This window comes from Apostichopus japonicus, chromosome 17 (genome assembly GCF_037975245.1).
Source record: "Apostichopus japonicus isolate 1M-3 chromosome 17, ASM3797524v1, whole genome shotgun sequence".
Taxonomy (NCBI): domain Eukaryota; kingdom Metazoa; phylum Echinodermata; class Holothuroidea; order Aspidochirotida; family Stichopodidae; genus Apostichopus; species Apostichopus japonicus.
Genome location: NC_092577.1, coordinates 27214534 through 27240581, shown reverse-complemented (window position 1 = coordinate 27240581; position 26048 = coordinate 27214534). Strand labels below are relative to the sequence as shown.

Sequence of the window (26048 nt, the reverse complement as noted above, 5' to 3'; positions counted from 1 at the left end):
GTGTCACTACAAAATGCAGACAGTACTTAATGAAACATGATACCTTGTTATCTTTAGCTGGACCTGAGATGTCCATTGCTGTATCGTTTATACACTGTGCTGTGGGTATTGACCGCAGTGTCTAATTACCGACGCAGCATGCTGTGTGTGTATTTTCTGGGACGATGGTGTTGTCTAACACTTCTGTTACACCTCATTCGAAACTAGGTCAGATTACCGGCATTAGTCGTTTCTTTTTGCGCGAGTCTACTCTTCACACCCTTTAAAGGCATTGAAGACTCGCCCCAAACCGCGTCCCGCCCTGTGAAAAAGTTTAGCTTTCCATTGCTTGCAAGTGAAATTTTTCTCTTGTCGCTACAAAATGCAGACAGTATGTATACCTCGTTATCTTTAGCTGGACCTGAGATGTCCATCGCTGTATCATTTGTACACTGTGCTGTGGGTATTGACTGCAGCTGTATGAATTGACTGTACACTAGTGTTTATTTACTGACTGTAGCAAGCTGTGTGTGTACTTTCTGGGATCGATGGAGGTGTCTAACACTTCTGTTACACCTCATTCGAAACTAGGTCAGATTACCGGCATCAGACATTTCTTTTTGCGCGAGTCTTCACACCCTTTAAGGCTACTAATAGCTAGGCAACTACTGTAGATTTGGTTCTTGCTCACTCTTTCAAGTCAGAACAAGATATGTAAGCCATTGAACTATTTTCATCTTCATTGCTGAAAATTAAGTCGTTTTACAAATACTAGCCTTGCATCTATTGGTGAGTTTGTGCCTGATGAAGTTGAAGTTAACAGATAGCCTAGCTGATTACATTTCTTTGAATTAATGTTGAATGCTACTTTTGTAAAGATATCACAAAATGTAGATGTAGTTTGGTATGTTTAGAGCAAGCAGTATTAGTAATAGCAGCCTCGGTCAACAGTTAATGGCAATAGTATTGGTTAATGGCCATAGTATTGGATGAGCCTTATGTAATTTTTAATGTGGCAGCTATTCGTCCAATCATCACTTCAGTTAGGATGACACTCTTGCTTTCCGGATTGATGGTTAATAAATGTTGTACTGGTGCTTATTCACCCAATCCTTTTGTTCAAAATACCGTTGTACTGGTACTTATTTTGCCGATCGTCAGAATTATGTGCTTTTTGATGAACCTGATCATCTATTCCATTCTTTGTTTTTTACCTGATTGTTGGTTTAATAAATGCCTTGTTAACACTTATTTAGCAGACTGTCAAAGATAGTGAAGACGATAATGGGATATGAAAATATCTGAATATGGAAGTTTACCAAAACATGTGCTAAGAAAAATGAAATTCATAGTTAAAGTTTCAAGATAAGGGCTACATAGATGGACCATGTATCTCCAGTACAAAAAACATCTTCAGGTACAGTACTGATTTTGCTTAACTCCCGTTGAAATTCGTTAAAAGGAAAATAAACGAATTTCTTTGTTTTTTATCGAAATTCGACGATTTTTATCGAAATTCAACGAATTTTAACGATTGGTTATCTCAGTCATTTCCTTTGTGGAATTTTCAACGATGCGTTGAAATTCTTTTTTAAACGAAATAGAAGGTCAATATGGTTACGCGAAACGTCGGAAAACGCGTAACTTCCTTTATTAGTATCAATTAGACTTTGGTACAGTCGTTTGAAAGCAAGAATATTTACAAAAGCATTCTCAGGCTTGCATGAGTAGTAACACTCAAAGAAACATGTAGTAAAACTGACAGGGGGACTTTTTCTAACTGTGAACCCCAAACACAGTGACGTAAGTCTTAACTTTGCCAGGCCATCTTGAAGGTTGCAGTACACGCTACAGTATGTACCACGAGGCACCCTTCCAGAATAAGTTGGAGTGCTGTTTAACCATTAAAATAACAATGAATGGACATAAATAAACTTGGTTTACTTGCAGATTACGAAAAATAGTTATTTTTAAGAGATGTAAATTTGGTTTTTTATTAGAGTTGAAACTTGTATGAAACTTTGTGTCCGAGCGAAAACATGTTACTTGAAGCAAAATAAAGATGCCCCGCCTATTCTGCGAGGACACTTCCATTTTTCAAGAAGGCGTTTTCTCTTTTTATTTTTTCTATTTTGTTTAATATAGATTTGGCATGAGACATGTTACTCAGGTTAACTTTGATGGAATAATTTTATACCAAAAGTGGAAAAACTTAACAGTTATTACTTTCATTTCGGATCATTTCCGAACAAGAAAACACACACAAAAAACCGACCTTATTGAATGAAAATATACTGAAAACCATCTCGCAAAAACACAAAATCGCTTATAACTCGAAAACGGAAGGAGATATCAACTTTTGTCGTCTGTGTTGGGATTTCCAAAGCTAATTTTAATGTGCTCTATCCACCTGTGTCATTTATGAGCTTCTCTGATGTAAGCTGCAGTACGTAATTTCTCTATACCAGTTCCGCGAAATTTATTTACGCAGTAAACATCGTTCATTATGTTTTCCTTCACAACGAATATTCAAATTTGTGCTCCACACGCTTCACAGATATTGTTTTATGTCGTTCATTTTCAATTCTACTTTAAAATTACATTTTCGAACGATGCATTGCATGCCTTATCAAACATTCCTGATTAGTAAAACTAAGGAAGGATATTCAAATATATTATTTTCATTTGATATGATGTTATGAGCTGTTCCACTTGAAAAACGATGATAAAACCTAAAAACAAAACATTTACTTCTCATGTGACACATACCGGGAGACTTATAAAAACTCCCCCTTCTCATTAAATTAAATTTACATGCCGTCAGGCCAGTTGAAAGCCCTCCCCAGTAATGTTTGATCAGCTCTTCCCAATATGCAATACTCAAATAAGCAATGAAAATATATTCATTTTCCACAGGTTTCTCCCCAACGTGGGCCCCAAGCCACTGCTTTATTTTCTTAGTAGTCATGGAAACAATTGTTTGCAACTCTCTTGCTGGCCAGGTGTTTTCAAGTTTTATTAATAGCACGACTTCTGATTGGTTCATTCAAGATAAACTTTCTATCCCTGCTGGATTGTTCTACTTATATATATGAATGAATATTTGGTTTTCAATTAACTTAGTTACAGGTAACATCCATTCCATTACGAACAGTAGGGGTAAAATAATTTTTGCTCTTAGAGGCAGCCAGCCAAAGGTTCTGCAGTGCTAAACCCCCCACGAAGATAAATACTATGCTAATTAACAAATGGTAGGCGTGAATTTGACAAAGCGAGGTTTATGATTGGACTAAGCCTCTCAAAAAAATTTGGTGGTGAGGATATCCAGGGTAGGGAATGCACATGTAAGCAGCATACTGTAGGTGGCCCAGACCCAGGCTGCGACCTTAATTACCAGGGCAGTCCATTTGCCTTCGCGAGCAACTTACAGTAGCTGGGTTAGGGGGGAAAATAAAAGGATGTTTTTTATTTTGCGTGCAATTGAAGCCGGGGGGATATTTTTTGGATGGAATGCGCTCTCAGAAAAGTTTGAAAGTGAGTGATGTTCTGTAGTAAACGGTACTGTAGTACGTCAAGTAACACAGGAATTTATTGGAAATATAGATCTCTTTGATATCCAGCTACGACTGTTTCATTGTGGATATTTTTTTTATTTCTTTTTTTTCTGACGCTGTGTTCCTTGGTGAGTTAACTTAAACTTATCTTAGTTTAATACTAGCCTATAACTTAAGAGTCGTAGAATGTGCTTGTTACGATCGACCAAGACTAGTTTTTATTTTCCTAGCCAAATCATTTTTCAAACACCTAGTACAGAACAAACTCTGTCTTATATGCAATCAAACTTTTGCAACGTTTGTAATATTCCTCGGCAACTTCTGGTATAGTCTGAAAACGGCTGTAGTTACACTAAGGATTCAATGCAAGTCACAACCTTGATATGTCCAGAATTGCCCCTGCGTTTTTTTATCGCGATAACTTTCGTAGAAATTTCGTTGAAACTTCGTTGACAACCGTGCCCGCAGTAGTCTAAATCTTGTCAACGAAATTATTCGTTTTATATCGATTTTCAACTTTATTTATCGATTTTCAACTTTTGTTATCGATCGTTGATTTTTTTTCAACGGGAGTTAAGCGAAATCAGTACTGTAAGCAGCCCAGTAGCCATTTAATGAGAGAAATGTGCCTGGGTATGGCTTTGACCAAAAGCCACCTTCATGTATGCATTTTGGAAGGTTTAGCAAGACAGTCGTTCCTCAAAGCTCTCAGACTTGTGGACTGTGATCATGTCAATAAACAAGAGTGCCATGCCTAAATTTACCCCATGATTGATCGAGTAAATATAACCACAACCATACAGTATATTTGATTATCTGTATAAGGATGTAGTTTCATGTGTTCATGTGACATAGTTTTCTCATTTTCAAATTCTGTTTTACATTGAAGAACTTGTCCTGTAGCCAATTAACTTCTCCTTTTAGGGCAAGAATAGTTAGGCCACCATGAAGATTAAGGGTGCTTTTAAACTAGATCCGAATCTGATCTTGAGGTGAAGATCTTATCTCGACATGGAGATCAAGACTAGTTGAAATGCAATTCAGATCCGGATCAGATCTCCCTATTTTGATGCTGGCTAAGACCAGGGTCTGATCCCAACGTCAAGATCAACCTTTGAAGTGTAAATGCATCCACATCAACAGAAACCTGAGATATCTGGTTATTTGGCCTCGTGCCCATTGTATCATTGTGTGTCTCGCGGGAAGACTTTAGTATCAATTGTTATTTGTTCGTTTAATTGCAGCATACTGGTGAACTTTTAAATCCCCGTTTTGTATTTCTCTGCTTTCAAAGAAAATTACATTTCATACAATCGTAGTTCTTTTCATTGAATAACTTTTGTGGATATGCTTCGTGCTTCGCCAATATTCCTTCTTTTTTTACAACGTACCTTATTTAGCACAAACTTGTCTGTAGGCCTTGCCTTGTAAAGGTATTTTGCTGTGTGTTGGTGTCATTAATATGTACAAGTGTACATAAAGTCTTGTATTATATGTGTACAAGTACAGTACTGTAGCACATGTATGCACAGCTTACAGTAACCATGGCAATGTCACTGCTTTATTTTGCAATCCACTCTTGCGCAAAGACACTCCCAGTGTCATAATACCATGGAGCTATAAATACAGTAGCTCCATGGTAATAAGTGGCAAAAACTGGTTAGAGACATGGGGGGATCTGAGTACAAATTAAAATGTAAAAGCATCCGTATCAACGTTTTATTATACCCTTGGAGAGATAACAATGGCAGATAACATCAGTGGATTTGATCTGGATTAGTGTAAAGCACCCTAATAACTGTTCACTTTGGTTTCACTATCACTTCTCATCTCTTGCAGTTAGAAACTGCCATTGTCTACACATGTATGGATTAACAAGCTTTAAGCAAAGTCATAGCTTTAACCCTAATGGGGTACATTGTAATGATGTTAATTTTATACTGGAATTTTTTTCAAATTTAATACCATCATTTGTGTGGTGCCTATGAAAGAGTTTAATCTAGTCATTCTGGGTGAGAGATTGAAGTAGGGTTGTTGAGTACCACTCATGCTTCTTTCATTGGTGAGTGTTCAATGTCTGTAGTTAGATGTACAGTATGTGTCTGCTGAATTTATGGAGCGAGTAGTGCTAAATGCAAAGTGAGTTATTGCCAAAGCTCTGGATTTTCAGACAAGTGTATATGTCAACGGCCACCATGAAAGTTTGTAGATCTGATCTTCTTAAGTGACTCTATCAGAGTACAATAGTTTAATACATCTGTTTTCATTTGTGAAAGCATTACCTGTGGTTTAGTTGCCCTCTTGTTGTTTCAATTAATTAATAAACAGACAGCAGTTTACCTGTTGGTTTATTTATTACACAAATCTCCTAAAATTAGCATAAGAGTTGAACCCATTTGGTTGGACGGTGTAGCCCTGGTGATGCTTAGTGACAAGTGTAAGCTTTTGATTGCTTTAATATTGACAGTTGAACGGCTGTACACTATGTTACACTATGTGACACTATGTGACACTTGGCATACTAGGACCTCCTTTAGCAATTTGATTGTAATATGACCTAGTAAATGGTCACTTTGGCCAGTCCATTCATTGCTTGGTCCATTCTAATATCATTCCTGAATCACATAATAGAGTACGAAGCATTTGCAGTGTCCATAAATTGCAGTTTAAAACATTATATTTGAAGATATGGGTAGCAGTGGCTACCATTAACAGGTTCCTATGTTCTCATTGATAAATTTACATTGTTCCTTGTGTACTACCCTACCCTGCCTCATCACAAGCATAGCACCCTACTGGCATACCCTACAGTTTCCAGAAAGTTCCAGTAACCACTTTATGATCAGAAGTGAGGCTTTGATAAACATCATTCTTTGATTGTAGATTCACATAAGCAGAACAAACTTCCTATTGTTTTATGAGATGTGAAGAGTCAACAGTCCTAAGTTAAATACTTGAGGTTTACAATTCTCAAAAGCTTGTAAACAAGATAAAAAGTATTGGATGAACATGGTACTTTATTAGTGCAAGCACAGTGATCAACAGTGGTTATAGCTTGAAAACCTAGTGTGCAGTGTTGTCGTACTGTATAAAATGTGCAAAGGAATCAATAAGCCTGTTGTCTTTCTAGTTCATCATTTGCATTTTGCAGTGATCATCTTTACATATTAGCAAATTTAAATATGTGAACAACTGGTTTGTATGTGTGTTAACACCTTGGCTTATTACCACTTATAAAAACTCTAAAAAATATGTTACGGTTGATCTTCTTACCTGGTATATATGTAGGTCTACATATAACTGAGCACCAGTATTGTAACCAATTAATTTTTTGGTCAAGTCACAAGTCAATGTTGGTCAAGGCAAGTCACATATCAATTTTTAGCTCAGCAGAAAGCTTTCAGCTGAGCTACAGCGATTCTGTAGAAATTCTGTCACTTTTTGCAGCCGTGTTTGAAGGTCTGCCATTTTCCATTCGAATTGGCTGAAATTTTGTCATTGGGGTGTGTGAGTCAAGTTCTCATTCATGTGGTCATTTCTGAAAACGTTAAAAATGCTACTCGTCCTAGAGCGTTTGTCCAAATTGACTGAAATTTTGTGGATATAACATTTGAATAGTGGTGAACCAAAGCTGTTCAGGAAAAATATTTTTGCCTGCCCATGGGAGACTTTATCAAGTCAAATATTTACTTGTTATTCAGGTTTGCTATGTATTTGATGTCATTCTCTGTAAAAGGACTACTTGGCAGATTTGCAATTTGAACTTTTCAACAGTTTGTGTGCGGAATACGACATGTGAGAGTGACCTTCATTGTTGGAGCATATTCCAGTTTCTGCTCTTTTACATTTCTCTGTCGCATGCGATTATAAACAAATTGCAGGTTGATCTATTATGTATGGATGCTACTTTTGTGAACAATTTGGGTTAGCAGTATTCAAAAGTGATATCCACAACATTTTAGCATATACTGTATTAGAAAAGGAATACTTTTGGTGCCTTGCTGGAAGCAAAGGAACCTACAGTATACAGTCAGGTCGGCGTGTGTGTGTACGTGTGCGTCTGTGACAGCTGCTTGGGTCCGCGATAACTCAACCACGGAGTGATGGATATTTGTCAAACTTGCTTTGTAGATGTATTATATAGTGAGTTCAGGGGTGACATCAGTGAACTTTGGCTGTGCAGGGCTATGAGGCAAGCAAATTTAACAAAAGGAATAATCTTGCTGGTGGATTGGACAACAAACTGAACTTTATTGTGAAAACAGGTACTTTTCCCTACCTCTTTAGATATATATCACTGAAACTATGACATATTCACTATGTACAGTACATGTAAATCACGAAACATGACAATACAATATACAGAATACCTTGATTGACAACAGTTACTAAATTTTGTACAGCATGTATACCCAGTAATGAGTTATGACTGAGTTACTATCATTTCAAGTATTAAAGTTACTTGAGTCAGTGACTCAACTATTACAGCTAAATGAGCAATTTCCACACATGTACAAAGACGTATAACAGTTTTGTATACAAAAGCAGTCGTAAGAGATCAAACTCAGAACCATCAAAATTTGCATATGAAAGTTGAACACTATGTTATTCCCTTTAATCACACTTATCTAGCTTTCCAATTTTTGTAACAAATTGGTAATGTCTATTCTAACAAAGGCAAGAAGGGATTGTTGTTACAAAGGAGATTTGAAATGTTTAACTTGATAATTACATGGATAGTTTTTAGAATTCCTGTTTTTGCTTTGCCATGGCATTAAGAAGTCAGAGATTCCAGATTAGTAGTGTACTTTGAAAAAGAGGTTCATAAATTACTCCAAAATGTCACAGATGGGATATTTGAATATTAATTGGTTAATAATTAATGGGGTGTTAAAACCTGAACACTTCAAAATATGTAGTTAACCTGTTTATTCTTGTCCCTACTAGTTTGACTCCAGAGCATGGCTTTACAATTAAGAGGGATCCATAAGTTCATTGTCCTGAACGTGACACTATAAGAATGCCTTTTATCAACTTTAATAAGGGATAAGATACAAAATTAGCAATTCATCCACAAAAATAAGTTTTTGTGTTGTTCAGAGAATGCTCTGACTGAAACCATTAAAGGCTTTCTTGTAAGTCCTTGTCCACTGTTGTGGAATGCCCCGGACTACAGGCGTCAAAATATGTTTAAAAAGCTTGGGTATATTACATCTTTAAAAATTAATGCTTGGATGACCTAGGTTTGTATTTTGTAGATCCATATTAAAGTCTCATTACGTGTTTGCCAAATCTAAATTTCGACCTTTCCAGCTTACTGCACTAAAAGCTCAGTGAAAATGACAACGTTCTATGCAACTTTCATATCAATATTCATACTACTTATTAGTTATCTGTCATAAAAAAATTTGAGCTGCCTAAAATTCCCAAGATTTTGAACAAGTCCATAGATTCTACAAACTTCAATCAAAATTTGCAAGCCCCGCCCAACAGATCATGCGTTAATCTAATCTCTCTGTTTCGTTTACGACCGTTAGGCCTAGGACTATTTTCACTTTTATGGCTAGCATGTCTTAGGTCCCTTCTTTTGAATAATATCTTTCTCTCGATCTTGCCGATGTAGCTTGCGAAATTGTGTCACTTCCTTCCATTGCAATGAATAAACAGGTGTTTTCAGATTTCTCTCTGTAGAGTTGTAAAATGAGGACGATACAAGTATAGAACTGCATTAAAATCATGATCAGGTCGCATGTGTAGACTCTTTTGTTTACATTTGTGTAATGAACATACTGACATGGGTGGACGCAGCGATTTTATGGTAAATCATTTGCGCCATAAGCGCAACAGAAGATATATTCCTTTCTTTCGATTGAGACAGTTTTCATCCATGAAACCCACCTGGTCAGAGTGCATTTAGAATAAGAAACAATGAATCTACTTCGGAAGTTTGTTTTCCAAAATTCATCGGCAAACAGGTATTGAGACTTAAATGGTGGCGTGCATAAAGGAAGTTGGAAGGAAATTCCCCCCCTCCCTCCCCCCCCCCCCCCTCCAACACACCTCCGATTGTCAGTTGGGGCAATATGGATTTTGCATCCAACCATGTAAGTATTCAGAGCTTAGACAGCTGCACAGTTGATTGTCTTTGACATGTCCACAAAATATTGAATTCTTGATGCCTGCAAATTTATTTCTATGACAATCTCATTAATCATACTCAATTTGAAGAAAACTGAACATAAACCTACCAACAAATTAATCCAATGTCATTAAAAGGCATGCAGGATGTACAAGTTGCTTTTCCTGAACTGATATTTTGTTCAGTTTGCATAAATGGATGTGGGCAGGCAAAAATGTGCTAACCAATTCATATATAGTTTCAGTTTAAACATCCCTGCTGTATTATAAACACAAAAAAGTGTAATTTTGAAATTGGTGTTAAGTACATACAAAATCTGTAATTATCTTGTAATTGTACATCCTGCCAGCATGTTTTTTAGTGAAGCATTAATGCAAAGTGTTGTCTGTCTGTTTGCCATGTACTAACACAAACAGCACTCTCTCTATCCACAAACATTGACTGGTTGAAATCATCTACTTATGCAGTGAGCAGTCAATGCGATGTACACAAACGCAGAGTTTGATAATTGTAAATGTCATAATTATAATAGTAGTGCTAGCAGTACAGTAGGTGATCTTTGATTGGATGATGGTTGGTCTTCAAACATATGGCTTACTGTAGCTTGTCGTATTTGGAAGATTATTTCACTTGATTACATTTGAGGGAGAAGAACAAAAGCTGTCGAAAGGGATGTGTGCAATAATGCCATCTGCAGGTAGGTAGCTCTCACAGTGTATACATGTCAGCTGTTCAAACCGTTATAATAGAGATTACACTTGGCTTACAGTGTAACTTAACAAGTTTTAATTGATAGCATTTCATAACATGTCAGCCTCTGTGCACAATGTTGTGTGTATTTATGGATTGAACTGTTTAGTGTAGTGTAAAATAGAATTAATGGAATGTAATTGCTAACTGTATTGTCTGATCATACAACATGGACAAATGGTTCTATGACCTGTTCTTGCATTTAATGGTTGTTACAATCACATAGTGTAGTGATCAAAACTATAAGATTTGGTTCTAACATGGAGACCTGCTTCAACATATTATTTTAATCCAACCACCTTGCATTTATACAAAAACCTGGATTTTCTTGATGCAATATGAAGTGATAAAGACTGAACAACAGATGTCAGTAATGTATGCACTTGGTTATTTCTCTGTTGTTTTGAAGTGCTCATCTATAATTTAATTATAATATATAGTTAGTCAAAGTATCACAGCACTGTCATCATTTTATCAACCTTTTGGAAGTTAGGAGTCCTGAGGAACCATTTTCAAATGGCTTTGTTTTATTCAACTTAACATTTAATAGCAATTCAAACTGTTGGTATGCTATGACCCAAATCCTGGAATTTTGTTATTAAACCTTTTCAATTTTAAATTATTCTTGCGAGATCACTTTGATGTGCCAGGTTTTACATATAATTTTGCTTGCACTTAATTCTGCATCCATGTTAACTAGTAAGAAGCAACAAACTTGTGTGATAAAGAGAACATTGCAAGGGTTAGCAGCAATATATACTGTCTGATCTTTTAGTTGCTATGGTATTTGGTTTTCATGTTCACAGACCGCTGTGACAATAATGTTGCTATTGATTTATACATTAGCTCCATGCTTGGTCAGTCTGCAAACTTTCAAGTTTGTATCACACAGGCACTTTTTCATTAAAACAAAATTAAAAAATTCCCAGCGAAGCTGGTGAAATGCACATTTTGCTCTGAAAATTAACATTCAACCCTGTTGAAAGTTGGCCAAAATCAGTGCCCTTAACATTAGCTCCTAAAATTAAGGTACTTAAAGTTAGCTACTTAATGTTACTTTAATAGCTACTTTAACTTACTATTTAAAATGAGCTACTTATAGTAAGCTACTTGAAGTGATCCTACAGTACTTATAGCTAGCTATTAAAACTTAGCTACTTGTAGTAAGCTACTTGAATTAAGCTACCGTAATTATAGCTAGCTATTAAAACTTAGCTACTTGTATTAAGCTACAGTACTTATAGCTAGCTATTAAAACTAAGCTACTTGTAGTAAGCTACCATACATATACAGTAGCTAGCTATTAAAACTTAGCTACTTGTAGTAAGCTACTTGAATTAAGCTACCGTAATTATAGCTAGCTCTATTAAAACTTAGCTACTTGTATTAAGCTACAGTACTTATAGCTAGCTATTAAAACTAAGCTACTTGTAGTAAGCTACAGTACTTATAGCTAGCTATTAAAACTTAGCTACAAGTAAGCTACAGTACTATGGCTACAGTAGCTATTAAAACTTGGCTACCTGAAGGAAGCTACAGTACTTATAGAGCTGTTAAAACTTATAGTACTAGTTTGCTTCAAGTAGCTAAGTTCTAATAGCTAGCTATTAAAACTTAGCTACTTGAAGTAAGATACAGTACTGCAAGTAAGATACAGTACTACTTAGATTGTACTTCAAATATATCCAAATATATCCAAATATACTTTGAACAGTAGAGAACCTGATGTCATCTTCGCAAATGTATAGTAGATTGGGACATAATCCACGCTCCATACAGTTCCTACATTATTTACTGTACTTCCTTCCTCGCTTACCTGTCTCCCCACAACCTGAGCGCCCTCTACCTACCGTGCCTGGAATAACTAGTAATCTTTTAACACTGTGCACCCTCTATAATGGGCCACCAGAACGACGAGATTCAGTGACAACACTACGGTGGTCGCTCACATCAACCATCAAGGGCGTGCACACAGATGTCATATTTCACTGAACTTAGTCGTTCATGCCCACACACTGCAGACATTTGGTCTGATTCTGAAGGACTTTGAATTTTGTGCACTAGGCACCCTACCTAACAGGTTGAAGGCCAGAACCAAAGAACGGAAACTTTGGTAAATCAAGGCTTAATGACCCAATTGTTTATTGGGAAGGAAAACATGCATTTTGTGGTACTTTTAGGCTGAAATACTAATTTATGTGTAAAAATAACCCTAGCATGAAATTCGCAGACATTTTTTCTGGAAAAATTTTTTACACACCATAGCAACTGCTTTGGTCCAAACTTTTGACTTCTAACACTTAAAATGAAAAATCTGACAGTTTTGATTAAGGTACTGTAACACTAATAAGCCCATTAACAGCCCCATTGACTTACACACTAAGTCTAGATAGAAGTTCTCACTAGCTAAACGCTATCCATCACTGGATAGCTGACAAGTTGGCCTTTCATGACACCATCAATTTTCTGTATCATGACCATGCAGATTTTTTGCTATCAGAGCCTGAAGTTTTCTGGACTTGTAAAGAAACCTCTTCACTCAGTAATAAACAATTTTTATATGCTGCTCCTGGGAGGCCTAAAGGGGTCACCACATGTACTTCCATGCATGCTCTTCAAAATGCAAGCCATAAGAAACCAGATCCTGATTGATACTGCATCAAAAAAGATGTTTTCCTACTGCATTTTGGCACTTTTCCTGGGATAGGAGAACATCTGGGCGGATTGATATATAGACTCTAATAGTAGTATGCCACCATCAGGAAGAAAGAGCTGTCTGTGATAAGTGGTGAAGCTAGCCTAGATTATGTGGACCGGATAATTTACACTTCTGTATCATAAGTTGTGATTGGTTATATGAGTAAAATGCGTCACTCGCATAAAACACTCAACAAAAGTGAAACATAACAATCAGCTAACCTGTTTGTGAGTCGTGAGGTCTACCTTATGAGTAATATGCATGTATGCATAGGAGAATTCATATGGATATGCATAGGCATGTGTTATATTGTAAGAAGTTATCGTAGTATCCTTTATTCGATTATTATCATCGTGTGATTATCAGGGACTGAATTATCATCGAGTCAAATCTTATTTTAATCTTGTTAACTTAGAATATTATCATATATAAATTTATATTTATCATGTAATATCACATTATAATCATCAGTTATGGTCCTTTTGGCATTCCATAACATTGTGGAGAAGTTTTCTCTATAGGATAAGTGCAACATTATCTGTTACTGGAATATTCATTGAATTGTATACTGGTTTGGTTCTGGTTCCTTGCTGGAAGCAAAGGAACCTATGCAGTCAGGTTTGGCGTGTGTGTGTGTGTATGTGTGCGTCTGTGACACTTGCTTGGGTCCACAATAACTCAACAAACGAATTATGGATATTTCTCATACTTGCTATTTAGATGTATTATAGTGATAAGGTGCGCAGTATTGATTTTGGCATTGACCTTATGAATATTAATGAGGTTATGGAGTCAAACACAAAAACCTTTACATTGCAATACATCTGCAACCTTAAGCAAAACTTGGTATTCAGTTGTTGGTTAACAGTTAGTACATATACAGTAGGCCTAAACTTTTTAGACTTCCTGGCCAAAAAAAATTCCTGGTCTCCTTTTTTGGCCTTAAGTTGGGTTTTAGTCAAACTTGGTATACAGTTGTTGGTTTAATAGATGGTACATGGTGGCATTTATGTTTCATGACCATCTGTGCCCAAAGAGTTGTGGGCCCATGTTTGGACTGGGTGGGCCCAATTTTATTTTAACCTCAAATGCATTTTGGGACACATTCTTAGGGCCTGAATTTGTGGGGCCCACACTCTTTGGGGTTAAATCCTTGTGGGCCAAATGTATTTTTGAGCCAGTTTGATTGAGCCAAATAGGTGCGAAATTTTTTTTAGCCCAACTTTTGGGGAGGGGCTAAAATTTGATATTTTTTTTTTTGTAATTGCAAAAACCTAACCTTAAATCGGATTCTATCCAAACTTGGAGAACAGTTTTGGTTTAAAGCTGGTACATGTGTGCCTCAATATACATTCATTTTATATCTACTATGATATTAAGTGATGACATACAACACTGTAACCACCAATCAAGGAACCATAGTGCCAGTTCGGCTCTTGTTTATAATGTATTTCATGTCTATTGAACTGTTGTGTTCTTTCAGCTGCGTTTGATGCCATGGAATTTGTAGAGTTCATCAAGACACCAAAATTAGATGGAGTTAAGCTTCATCAACCATTCCATCCACCAGTAGAGGGCACCCTCTGTGTGACTGGTCACCATGTTATACTTTCATCTAGAAAAGCCAATACTGAAGAACTTTGGGTGAGAATTTAAATGAAAGGAATATGAAACAAACATTTCGCCTCAGTACTGATTTATTTTTCTCCTTTAATAGCCCAGGCTATTATATCTGAAGATGTATTTTTCTGTTGGTAGAGACTACATGCTTTACACTCTGGCTGCCTTAAAAACATCACAGTAATATAGTGTAATGTAGCTGAGTTGTTATTACCAGTTTTCATCTGCACTATATCATGTGTAAGTCTGAATATTCTATTAAGATAAACAGAAGATAGATGTTGAAACATGAATTAATGTATCCAGTCCTAAAGGTGACATTGCTGAAATAAATATCTTAATGCTTTATTAGCTTTGTTTTCTAGGTATTGGTGAGGAACTCATTATTGAAATAGAGATACCAAATCACAATAAATTCATATTTAAATAATAGAGATTGAAGATATTCTGGTAATAGAATTGAGATCTTTATACCTACTTATTTAACCATGAAGATTGTATTCACATGTTCAGATCAAAGGGTCTTAACATTGAAGTATCCCAGCAGTAATTAAGAACTTATGATATTTTTTGTGGCGTCTTAATATTTTAATAATCAGTCAGAAAACCACTCACTTATTGAGGTATTTATCTCAGTTTCTAAATATTTCATTGCCACATTATCTTTAGGAATGAGCACTCACTTTGGCAGGTTGTCATTTATTGAAACTCCTTTATACAGTTTTGCACACAGCTAACTCTATCTGTGTGTGTTGTTTGGACATATCATTCATACATTCACAGCTGAATATACAGTATACCCATGTATCCATAAGAACATATACTTTAGTGCAGGGGTGGGAAACCTACGGCCACGGGCCCGCCAGTGATTTTTTTGCGACCCGTGAGATGTCTCAAGAAAAACAAAAACAAATCAATCAATTTAACATCATCACAAAAAACGAGATAGCTGCTTAGAATTTATCGGCATTAATGATGCTGTCAGGTAGGCCTTTTATCCCAATTAATTATCAACTGTACTGTATTGACATTATGTTTTTGTGAATACAGATTAAGTACACACACCAATTGCTTGAAAGTTCTCGGAACCAAGGTTTGAAATCAACAGCAGATTGTTGGTTAGGTGCAGCTCGTCAATTTTTCACTCCATATATCTGGCCCATGCATTCAAAGAAGTTGCCCACCCCTGCATTAGTGGGTCTTAACTTTGCTACTAGTTTAGGCTGTGGAATTGCAGACACATTTGGCATAATGTACTAATCTGTTCAGATTAAAGGCAAACATTGACCCTAAACATAATGGTATGCGCTGAGCTAAGACAAAGGAATTAGACTAGTTAATTGAAAAGATGATGTCTTTGTCTGTAGCAAGCTATGTGTTGCAGTTATTCCAGCATCTTTTGTCTTGTCAACAAAGTTATGTTTTATGGATTGTTAACCAATAGGTAGAGTTGTTTAGCCGTCATATTACTACTTCCTTGTAACATATATCACTGCACAATCATAGCATACCTCATATACCACATCTACAGGTGTCATTTTAGCTCGCTACTCCCTTTGAATTAGTGTCAGAGTGTTTTGTTGGACATAATGAACCACATGTGTTTATCTTACTAAACTGTCTTACAGTAGTTAACCGGCAAGCACAGGAAATCAGTGGACGACATATCAATAGCTAGCGTGGTTTGTTTTGATCTTTCCTTTCTCCAGCTACTACACATGATGGTAGACTACCTTGAGAAGAAGTTCATAGGCTCCACAGGTCAACTAACTCTCTACTGCAAGAACTTCATGGTGATACAACTTGACATTCCCAGCATGGAAGAATGTCTAAATGTGGCTAGTTCAATAGAAAATCTCTCATCCTTGCGTAAGTAATGCAATCTCATCATTCTATCGTGCTTGCAAGTTTCTTCTTCATCTCTTGCTGTCTTGCCCTGATTTTCAACATGCTGAAAGAATTTGAAATTGACTACATATTGTGAATCCATTAAGATCAAGTGATGGATCATTTGTCTACTAACCTACAGTACTTATAAATAGAATGTTTAAACAGGATAAATCAGGTAAATGGTCATCTTGAAATATTTCTTATGAATCCCACTAGGCTCGGCCATCATACCATCCAGATGTCAGAAAGTGTCAAGTTCATTGCTTTTAAGTTAAATGCTCTTGATCATGGTGAATAAGGATAATCAAGTGGAAGTAAATATCCAGTCATCAAGCTGGTCGACAAGGGGCACAACTTCCTTTTATCAAAACTATTAATGTGTAAGATGCATTTTGATGGTCAGTTTATCTATCATCGTATCACATCGTGTTATACTGCTCATATTTGTACAAAATCATAAAAACTGAATCTTCAACCTGAACAAAAATATTGTTACTCCTTTCACTGTAGAAGTTGTATATGTACCCAGAAAAAGTCTGGCTCTTATATAATTTTAAGATCCTTTGTATTGCACCATCACAAAGAAGGTGATATTCGGCTCTTTGCTTTCTTTAGAAATATTGAACTCAATTTCAAGACAAACTTCCTGTCATTCCAGAATCTGTGAAGATGACCTATCCTTTCTTTTATCGAAGCACATTTGAAAAGTTAGAAGATGGTTGGCTAGCTTTTCAGCCTGAAAGTGAACTCACAAGAATTAAGAGCGACAACTGGAGGTTGAGCTATGTAAATGAAGACTTTGAGGTGAGCAGCTTGCACAACTAAAACAGTAGGGAATAGGAAAGTATGAGAATACTAGAAAATTTATTCAGTGTAAGCTCATCTGAGTTTCACATCTATGAAGTTTCAGCCCAGCATTGTTACAAATGCAGGTTTCTGCATCTGGGATGCGAGATCTTAGCCAGGGACACGAAATTTGCAAACTGCTTGCATATGAAGGACACAAAGCTTTTTTCTTGAAAAACAAACTCCAAGTTCACACACTCACTACTAGGCCTATATGAAAAACATTGAAACCACGTCATTCTTGAATGAAAATACATTTTTATCTTTCTAAGACAACAACAATTTCTTCTGGAAAGAAATAAAATTTCTTTCAATCAATACAGATGAATGTTTCGAAACGAATAAAATCATAAAAATCAACCGCAGGTTGTAATGATTTGGTACAGAGTTAACAACACTTCTATTACAGAAAATTGTTCATGCTAAAAATAGACAATGATGCTCTTCCAAAATTCCTGTGATTACGATTGGCTAATATTATACAGGTTGCAAATTGTCATGTTAAATATTTGTGATGAAAACTTCCAAATTATTCAAGAAAACTTGGTGGTATCCACTTTGAATGAATTTTATGTTCAATAAAGAGAGAATATAAGGAGATAGAATAAAGATTGAAGGTTTGCTGTTTTTGCCCCCCAGGTGAGTCCGACCTACCCCAGAGCGATTGTGGTTCCAAAGACTGTTGATGATGAGATTCTAAAGAAAGCTGCTGCCTTCAGAAGTGGAGGAAGATTCCCAATTCTGAGCTACTTACACAAAAAACATGATGTGAGTTTAATGAACAGTAGCACTACCACATAATGAGGACTTAATGTACAGAGCTGACTATTTAAAGAAGAAAAACTAACAGTTTGTGACATGAATTATTATTAAGTTTACTTGCTGAAAAATGATGGGTAATGGACTGAAAATGTTTCTTCATGCCTTTGATATTCCCCTGTTTACTGAATTTTATTAGTCCTATAGTAATTCTAGACCAGCTCTTTTCTTGTGACAAAATTTCTTGTAAGACCTCGGCCACCAAAGCCATGCCCACGGCTCTAATATCAAACATACAGGTTGATCATTGATAACCTGAAACCTGGTAATGTTTTGGCGGTTGTTGTTACTCCCTTTTTTCAGTTCAAGAAATTTGTTTGACGTTTTTTGTTGCATAATATTTTCCTAAGCATGGGATTTAGTATCTCTGTGACTAAAAGTGTCATGTAGGCAAAACAAGAAATGGAGGAAGAAACATATTCTTGGCAATTATGCATAGAGTGTATATCGACCACTCATGTAGGATGCCAGACTCTGGTCATATCACATTAATTGATGTAAATACCTCAGTGAAGCAGGTTTGTTATATAATCTGAACTACGCCAGGTTCGTGAGAAGAATATGTAGCTATTTTCAGCTAATCCAAGAGTGTACTCTGTTGTAATCAATATCTAACCAAGGATTATTGTTTATAGTGACTCATTTTGTAGATTTCTCCCATCTTTGATCAAGGCCCTCCAAGTTTATGTGCCAACTGTTGCTGTTCAGATGTCGTCAGAAGTTAATTTGAGAAGTATGATCGTATGGACTACATCGTGAATAGCGTGTTGCTTTATGTGACGCATAAGCTGGCCACATATTCTTAGAGTATATTAGTTTAAAGGGGATGGTTGATGTTTATTCTTAGTGATGTTGGAGTGAAAGTTTATACTTTCCCTGTACTAACAACACAGCTGGGCAATATTCATCTATATCTTTATTGTTGTACACCTGTGTTCTTGTTAGTGTTCTTTTCTAGCTGTCAGTCATGTCTCATTGACAGCCTTGCATGAGGTAAGACTGACAGCAGATGGATAGGTTGTTTGTAGTACCAAAAGTATTATTAATAGTAATGAGATATTACAACAGTTTAATAGTTGATAGCAGTGACATGTATATCCCACACATGGTTGAGGCAGTGGAATCTGTGCATTTGTAGGTAAGTATTACCTGTTTTCCCAAATACTACAGATCACATGACTCCAGAGAAGTATTACCTGTAACTCACAATACTACAGATCACACACAGCTCAAGGTAAGTATTACCCGTTCTCCCAATACTACAGACTACACACAGCTCAAGGTAAATATTACCTGTTCTCCCAATACTACAGATCACACACAACTCAAGGTAAGTATTTCCTGTTCTCCCAATACTACAGATAAAACATAACTCAAGGTAAGTATTTCCTGTTCTCCCAATACTACATATCACACACAGCTCAAGGTAAGTATTACCTTTTCTCCCAATATTACAGATCACACACTACTCAAGGTAAGTATTACCTGTTCTCCCAATACTACAGATCACACACAGCTCAAGGTAAGTATTTCCTGTTCTCCCAATACTACATATCACACACAGCTCAGGGTAAGTATTACCTTTTCTCCCAATACTACAGATCACACACAGCTCAAGGTAAGTATTTCCTGTTCTCCCAATACTACAGATCACACACAACTCAAGGTAAGTATTACCTGTTCTCCCAATACTACAGATCACACACACCTCAAGGTAAGTATTACCTGTTCTCCCAAATACTACAGATCACACACAACTCAAGGTAAGTATTACCTGTTCTCCCAATACTACAGATCACACACTACTCAAGGTAAGTATTACCTGTTCTCCCAATAGTACAGATCACACACAGCTCAAGGTAAGTATTACCTGTTCTCCCAATACTACAGATCACACACAACTCAAGGTAAGTATTACCTGTTCTCCCAATACTACAGATCACACACAGCTCAAGGTAAGTATTACCTGTTCTCCCAATACTACAGATCACACACAGCTCAAGGTAAGTATTACCTGTTCTCCCAATACTACAGATAACACATAACTCAAGGTAAGTATTACCTGTTGTCACAAAACTACAGATAACACATAACTCAAGGTAAGTATTACCTGTTCTCCCAATACTACAGATAACACATAACTCAAGGTAAGTATTACCTGTTCTCCCAATACTACAGATCACACACAACTCAATGTAAGTATTACCTGTTCTCCCAATACTACAGATAACACATAACTCATTGTAAGTATTACCTGTTCTCACAATACTACAGATCACACACAGCTCAAGGTAAGTATTACCTGTTCTCCCAATACTACAGATAACACATAACTCAAGGTAAGTATTACCTGTTCTCACAAAACTACAGATAACACATAACTCAAGGTAAGTATTACCTGTTCTCCCAATACTACAGATCACACACAGCTCAAGGTAAGTATTACCTGTTCTCCCAATACTACAGATAACACATAACTCAAGGTAAGTATTACCTGTTGTCACAAAACTATAGATAACACATAACTCAAGGTAAGTATTACCTGTTCTCCCAATACTTCAGATAACACATAACTCAAGGTAAGTATTACCTGTTCTCCCAATACTACAGATAACACATAACTCAAGGTAAGTATTACCTGTTCTCCCAATATTACAGATCACTCACAGCTCAGGGTAAGTATTACATGTTCTCCCAATACTACAGATTACACTATATTTATAGCCAGTAGTCTGGTTGGAGTGATATGGTGCTAGTAAAGATTGCTAATATGGTTTCTTTACAGACTGTCATAATGAGAAGTAGCCAACCACTGACTGGTGGTAACTCCAAACGTTGTAGAGAGGATGAGAAACTGCTGAATGCTGCTCTTGGAATTGGCCGTAGAGGGTATATAATAGACACCAGGTCATACTCTTCTGCAGTTGCAGCAAAGTCCAAAGGTAGAACATGTTTCTTAATGGTTAATGTATGTCTACATATATATATATATATGTATTACTAAAATATTTATATTCTTTTGCCTTGCTCATTTCTTTCCTTTGCATTTAATAGAGTCTGTTTAAAGTATATCTTTCGTGATCTGTCCTAGGATTCGCTAATGATTTCGAGTTGGTTAGCATATAAAGTGGGATACCCGAGGGTTCGAATTCAGGTGGAGGCTGGAAGTTTATTAACTGTTCCAATTTCAAATACATATATATCCAAAACAATTTAGGTACAACCTTAACAGGAGATAGTGCTCAACCACAGGTAGCAGGTAATAAATAAAAACTATTAAGTAAACTTTAGAGGCACATTTTATTGAAACAAGTTTGTTTTGTATTGTTTTTCCACATATAGGCGGAATATTGTTTATAATTTTTCTACTTTTTACCTTTGTTTTAGGTGGTGGTTTTGAGATTGAGTCCCATTATCCTCAGTGGCGGAGAGTTCACAAACCATTGGAGAAGCACAGCACACTTCAGGAGAGCCTGACTAAACTTCTTGAGGGTAAATATTGCATGTTGTTAGAATGTATTGTTTTTATATATGGTAACTCAACCTGTATAAACATGGAGATTACACTTGTTATGTAAATGCCACCCACTTTGGTATTGTTCTACTATTAAATGGGGTTCAAGTCCCTTTGAGGCAAAAAGTTGTCAAAATCAAGAATTTCCTGCAAATAGGGTTGATCAGCATGTACAACTTTGGTGAAATGATGCTTATGGCAGATACCTCTAGTAAGTTCTCAGTCGCTATTTGTTGTGGAATTAAAGATCATCTGAGACCGACAGAAGGAACATTGCAAAAATAAAGATAAATAGCTTGCGAAAAGAGTTGTGGTCAAGTGGCTAAGGCAAAGGAATAGTGATCTAATGATTGTGGGTGCAAGTCCTGGCTGGATCATTAAATTGTGACATTGAGTAAGACACTATCATCTCAAATTGCCTCTCTTCATCCAGGTGTGTAAATGTAGACATGTGAGATAACTAGCAGATATAGCTGAGTGTGCCTGATTATGGCCGCACCATATGGGAAGTCCCCGACAGATAAATGTGGCTCCTTCAAGTGCCCAGGGATCAGCTGTTTTAATTGAGCACATGTGGGTGTGACAAGTTCCCAATGACCAGGGGTTAAATGTAAAATCAAGTGAGAAGGCCTTGATTTTGTCAAAAGCCTCAGAAGTAAAACAACTCATTACTGATATAAGTATCTAAAAACATCCCAAAGTCTGCTTTTACCTCTAAATTTCGTAATCTGAAATTATGTTTTTGGGATGGTTGTGCTACTTCTCACATGTTGTGAAAGATATAGCAGCATTCCATATGCTACAAGCACTAGGACATGGTTCTTCTTTCACTGTTGAAGACCATTTATATTGTATGCATATGCATGAGTGTAGATTGCCATATATATTGCATATGCATACATGAAATGTTAGACTGTTAAAAGATTAATCATATTATATTATATTATGGAGAAGTTCACATGTTTTTGGCATCCGTTTTACCTTGAAACACTGTGTTGATGAAATGGATGTTTGCTTCTTTCGTCACAGAAATTTTGTGTGAACATGCTATATGCTATGAAGTTGTCTGGAGTGACATTGTGAAATCAAAAATCCTGAAGGTTTCTAATATTAAGAAGGCACACATTAGTAACACTGAACTCTTTATTGTATAGATTTACATAATGGACAGCATGCTTTGTTATAACAAAGATTGTTTTTTTACTTCTTTCTTTCTATAGCTTGCAAAGATTCCAACAGGACAACAGACAAATGGCTAAGTAGACTGTCCTCCTGTGGTTGGCTGGGCCATGTCAAGGAATTGCTGAATGTAGCCTGCTTAGTAGCCCAGTGTATTGATAGAGAAAGTAAGTAGCATGTTGTTACAAAGTGGCTAATTGACACGGTAAAGTTCAAACCGTTCTTGATGTGCTTTCTCAATGCAACTTAAAATCATGCATATAGTGCGTCAGATGCTCTACAAACTTGGTTATGTGTGCATAATGTAATCTTTGTTCCTTGAAAATTGCATGGTGGAAGTTTGAAGGTCATTTGATTTCAACATAGGTCAGAGTCTGAAAATCTTGTAAACATAAACAAATGGCAATAGCAAAGCTTGGTTAAACTGCATAGAAAGTATGTAGATCCACAGTGGTGAGATGAAAACTAAAACTGTGGACATTGGTGGAGGTGCAAGGTCATTTGAGTTCAACATAGAGCAAAGCCTGAAACATTGTAAACATGATAACTGCAAAAATAAAAGCTTGAATGAACTTCATACTTGGTGTGTGGATCCACAGTAGTGAATACAAGAACCCTGTTACAATTTTAGGAGGTCGACTGTCACTTGAGGTCGACAGAGGTTAATGTCTGAGAACATTGTAAACACAATAAATGAGAAAGTAAAGCTTGTTTGAACTTTGTAATTAGTGTTATTATAGATTGAATCACGTAACGAGCGGAAGAATGGAAGCTATTCAAACAGATGTTTGAGGGGTACTGTATCATCACCCAGCAGAGGAGCTACCCTTGCATTTAGTAATCCCAGAAATCATTTTGTCTTGAACTCTGACAATTCGAACATTTTATATTGATTAGCTTCAAAATTAAAGGAGAAAGATGTTACATGATTCAATCTATAATCTATTATCATTGCATAGTCGATCAGGTTATTGCATGCACCCCAACAGAGGCCCACGAAACACTTAGTATATGGATCCATCTTAGTGAATACCAGAACCCTATTGTTTTCTGTGAAGGTCGTGGTTCATTTGAGGTCAACTGAGGTCAAAGTTTGAAAACCTTGTAAAGCAGTCTGCATTCAATGTTTTAATTTTTTTTTTTTGGCAAAGAATCACCAAGCCTGTTGGCTTTCTTGTAATACAAACTCAATTGACATAGCCAATGGTGTAAGTTGTCTATCTATCTATATGTGTTTTAGTCAATATCAGTTGAAAGGCTGTTGCTCACAGACCACTTGCTCGGTCCTGCCAAAAGTATTTCCAAGTTGTTGCGCATGTCAGGGATTTCATGAACGTGTACACATGAAGTAGTAGGTCAAAGGTCATTTGGGGTCAAGACAGGTCCAAAACGGAATAATTGAAATTGCATCTTTCTAGGGGTTGATCTGGGAATACCCTGTGGGGGCGTATAATATACTGCTAGTTCATCAGTCAACAGTTAACTTGTACCCTGGACTTTCCTGCTCAGACCTGGCCACATGGAAGTTACATTATTGTTTGTTATTATACTTTCAGATTTTTCTGTTCTGGTTCATGGCACAGATGGGTTTGATGTCACACCTCAAGTGACATCCTTGGCACAGGTCATACTTGATCCAGATTGTCGAACTATCAGAGGGTAAGTGATATAATGCACAAACTCAGGTGAATACAGGCAGTGAGTTTTGAATCATTGATGCCTGCCATCTGAGATGTTGCCATGACTAGTTGTGTAGTTTTAGTTACTTGCCGTACGGCAGACAAGTAACCTATGCGGTCAAGACATTGTGTGTATGGGTGTTTGTGTGACGCCTTGGCACTTATAAACTATCTAACAATGTACATGGTTTTTCAACTTCATACTTGGGATGTGGATGAATATTAGCAATTGTTATCTGCTGCGGTCAGATGTCATTTGAGGTCACCAGTGTTCAAAATCTAAAAACCTATTAAACCCTTTATTATACAAAGCTTAGTTGAACTTCAAACTCAATATATGGATTCACCTTAGTGAGTACAAGAACACTTTTGTTTCTCATAGAAGTCAATGATCATTGGAGGTCACAAGTGGTCTAAGTCTGAACAACTTGGTAAATTCTTTAACACCAAAGTAAAGCTTGGATGAACCATGAAACAGAAATGATCTGTGTATCCATCAAGAAACCTACGTTCTCTGTTGAGGTCAAAGGCCAGTTGTGGTTGACAGAGGTCAATGTCTGCAAACTTTGTAAACACAGCAACTCTAAAAGTAAAAGCATGGAAGAGTCCCGTAGTTGGTACGTGAATACATTTTAGTGAGTACCTGTTGTCTTCTGTGGAAGTCAATGCTCATTGAGTTCAACAGAAGTAGAAAAGTCAGAAGTCTGAAAACGTTTTGAACATGATAACTCGGAGACTGTATGGTGGGTGAACTTCTTATTAATATGTGGATCCATCTAAGTGAGTACAGAATCTCTATTGTTTTCTGTGAAGGTCAAAGGTAATTTAAGTTCACCAGAGGTCTGAGTCTGAAAACTTTGTCTACATGATTACTATAAAGTTAAAGCCTGGATGCTATGCTCATTGACCTTATTGTATGCAACAAATCTCTTGTTTTCTATAGAGGTCAAATGTCATTTAAGGTCAACACAGGTCAAAGTCGGCAAACATTTTAAACTGTATAATTTTATGTCAAAGCTTGGATGAACTCCAAATATTGTTTGTGGATCCACCTTAGTGTAAGAACCCTGGTTGTTTTCTTGGAGGTAAAAGGTCATTTGACATCACCAGAGGTCTGTCTGAAAACCTTGTTGACTCTTGTATGGGGGTCAAATATCATTTGCAGTTATCATAGGTCAAAGTAGGCAAACATTTTAAACTGTACAACTTCAACATCAAAGCTTGGGTGAACTTGATATTCTGTATGTGGATCCACCTAAGTGCAAGAACCCTAGTGGTTTTTGTAGAGGTCAAAGATCTTTGGCACCATAGAGGTAAAAGTCTGAAAACCTTGTAAACCCTGTAACTCTAAGAGTATAGCTTTGAAGAACTTTAAACTTAG

The 26048-nt window shown here is 36.6% G+C and overlaps 1 protein-coding gene across 4 annotated transcripts in view; it reads left to right on the top strand.

The window, feature by feature from the left end:
- LOC139985190 (myotubularin-related protein 9-like) overlaps nt 1-26048 on the top strand; it is a 40775-nt gene that overhangs the window by 596 nt on the left and 14131 nt on the right. For 3 of the 4 annotated variants that reach the window (XM_071999446.1, XM_071999450.1, XM_071999449.1), the window contains exons 2-9: nt 14604-14764; nt 16450-16609; nt 17289-17434; nt 18116-18244; nt 21081-21237; nt 21683-21787; nt 23030-23155; nt 24545-24647. In XM_071999446.1, the coding sequence (XP_071855547.1) occupies nt 14604-14764; nt 16450-16609; nt 17289-17434; nt 18116-18244; nt 21081-21237; nt 21683-21787; nt 23030-23155; nt 24545-24647 (1087 nt within the window). Of the gene's footprint in view, nt 1-10220; nt 10370-14603; nt 14765-16449; nt 16610-17288; nt 17435-18115; nt 18245-21080; nt 21238-21682; nt 21788-23029; nt 23156-24544; nt 24648-26048 lie in introns of those variants that run through there. The other variant, XM_071999447.1, reaches the window with a different exon arrangement.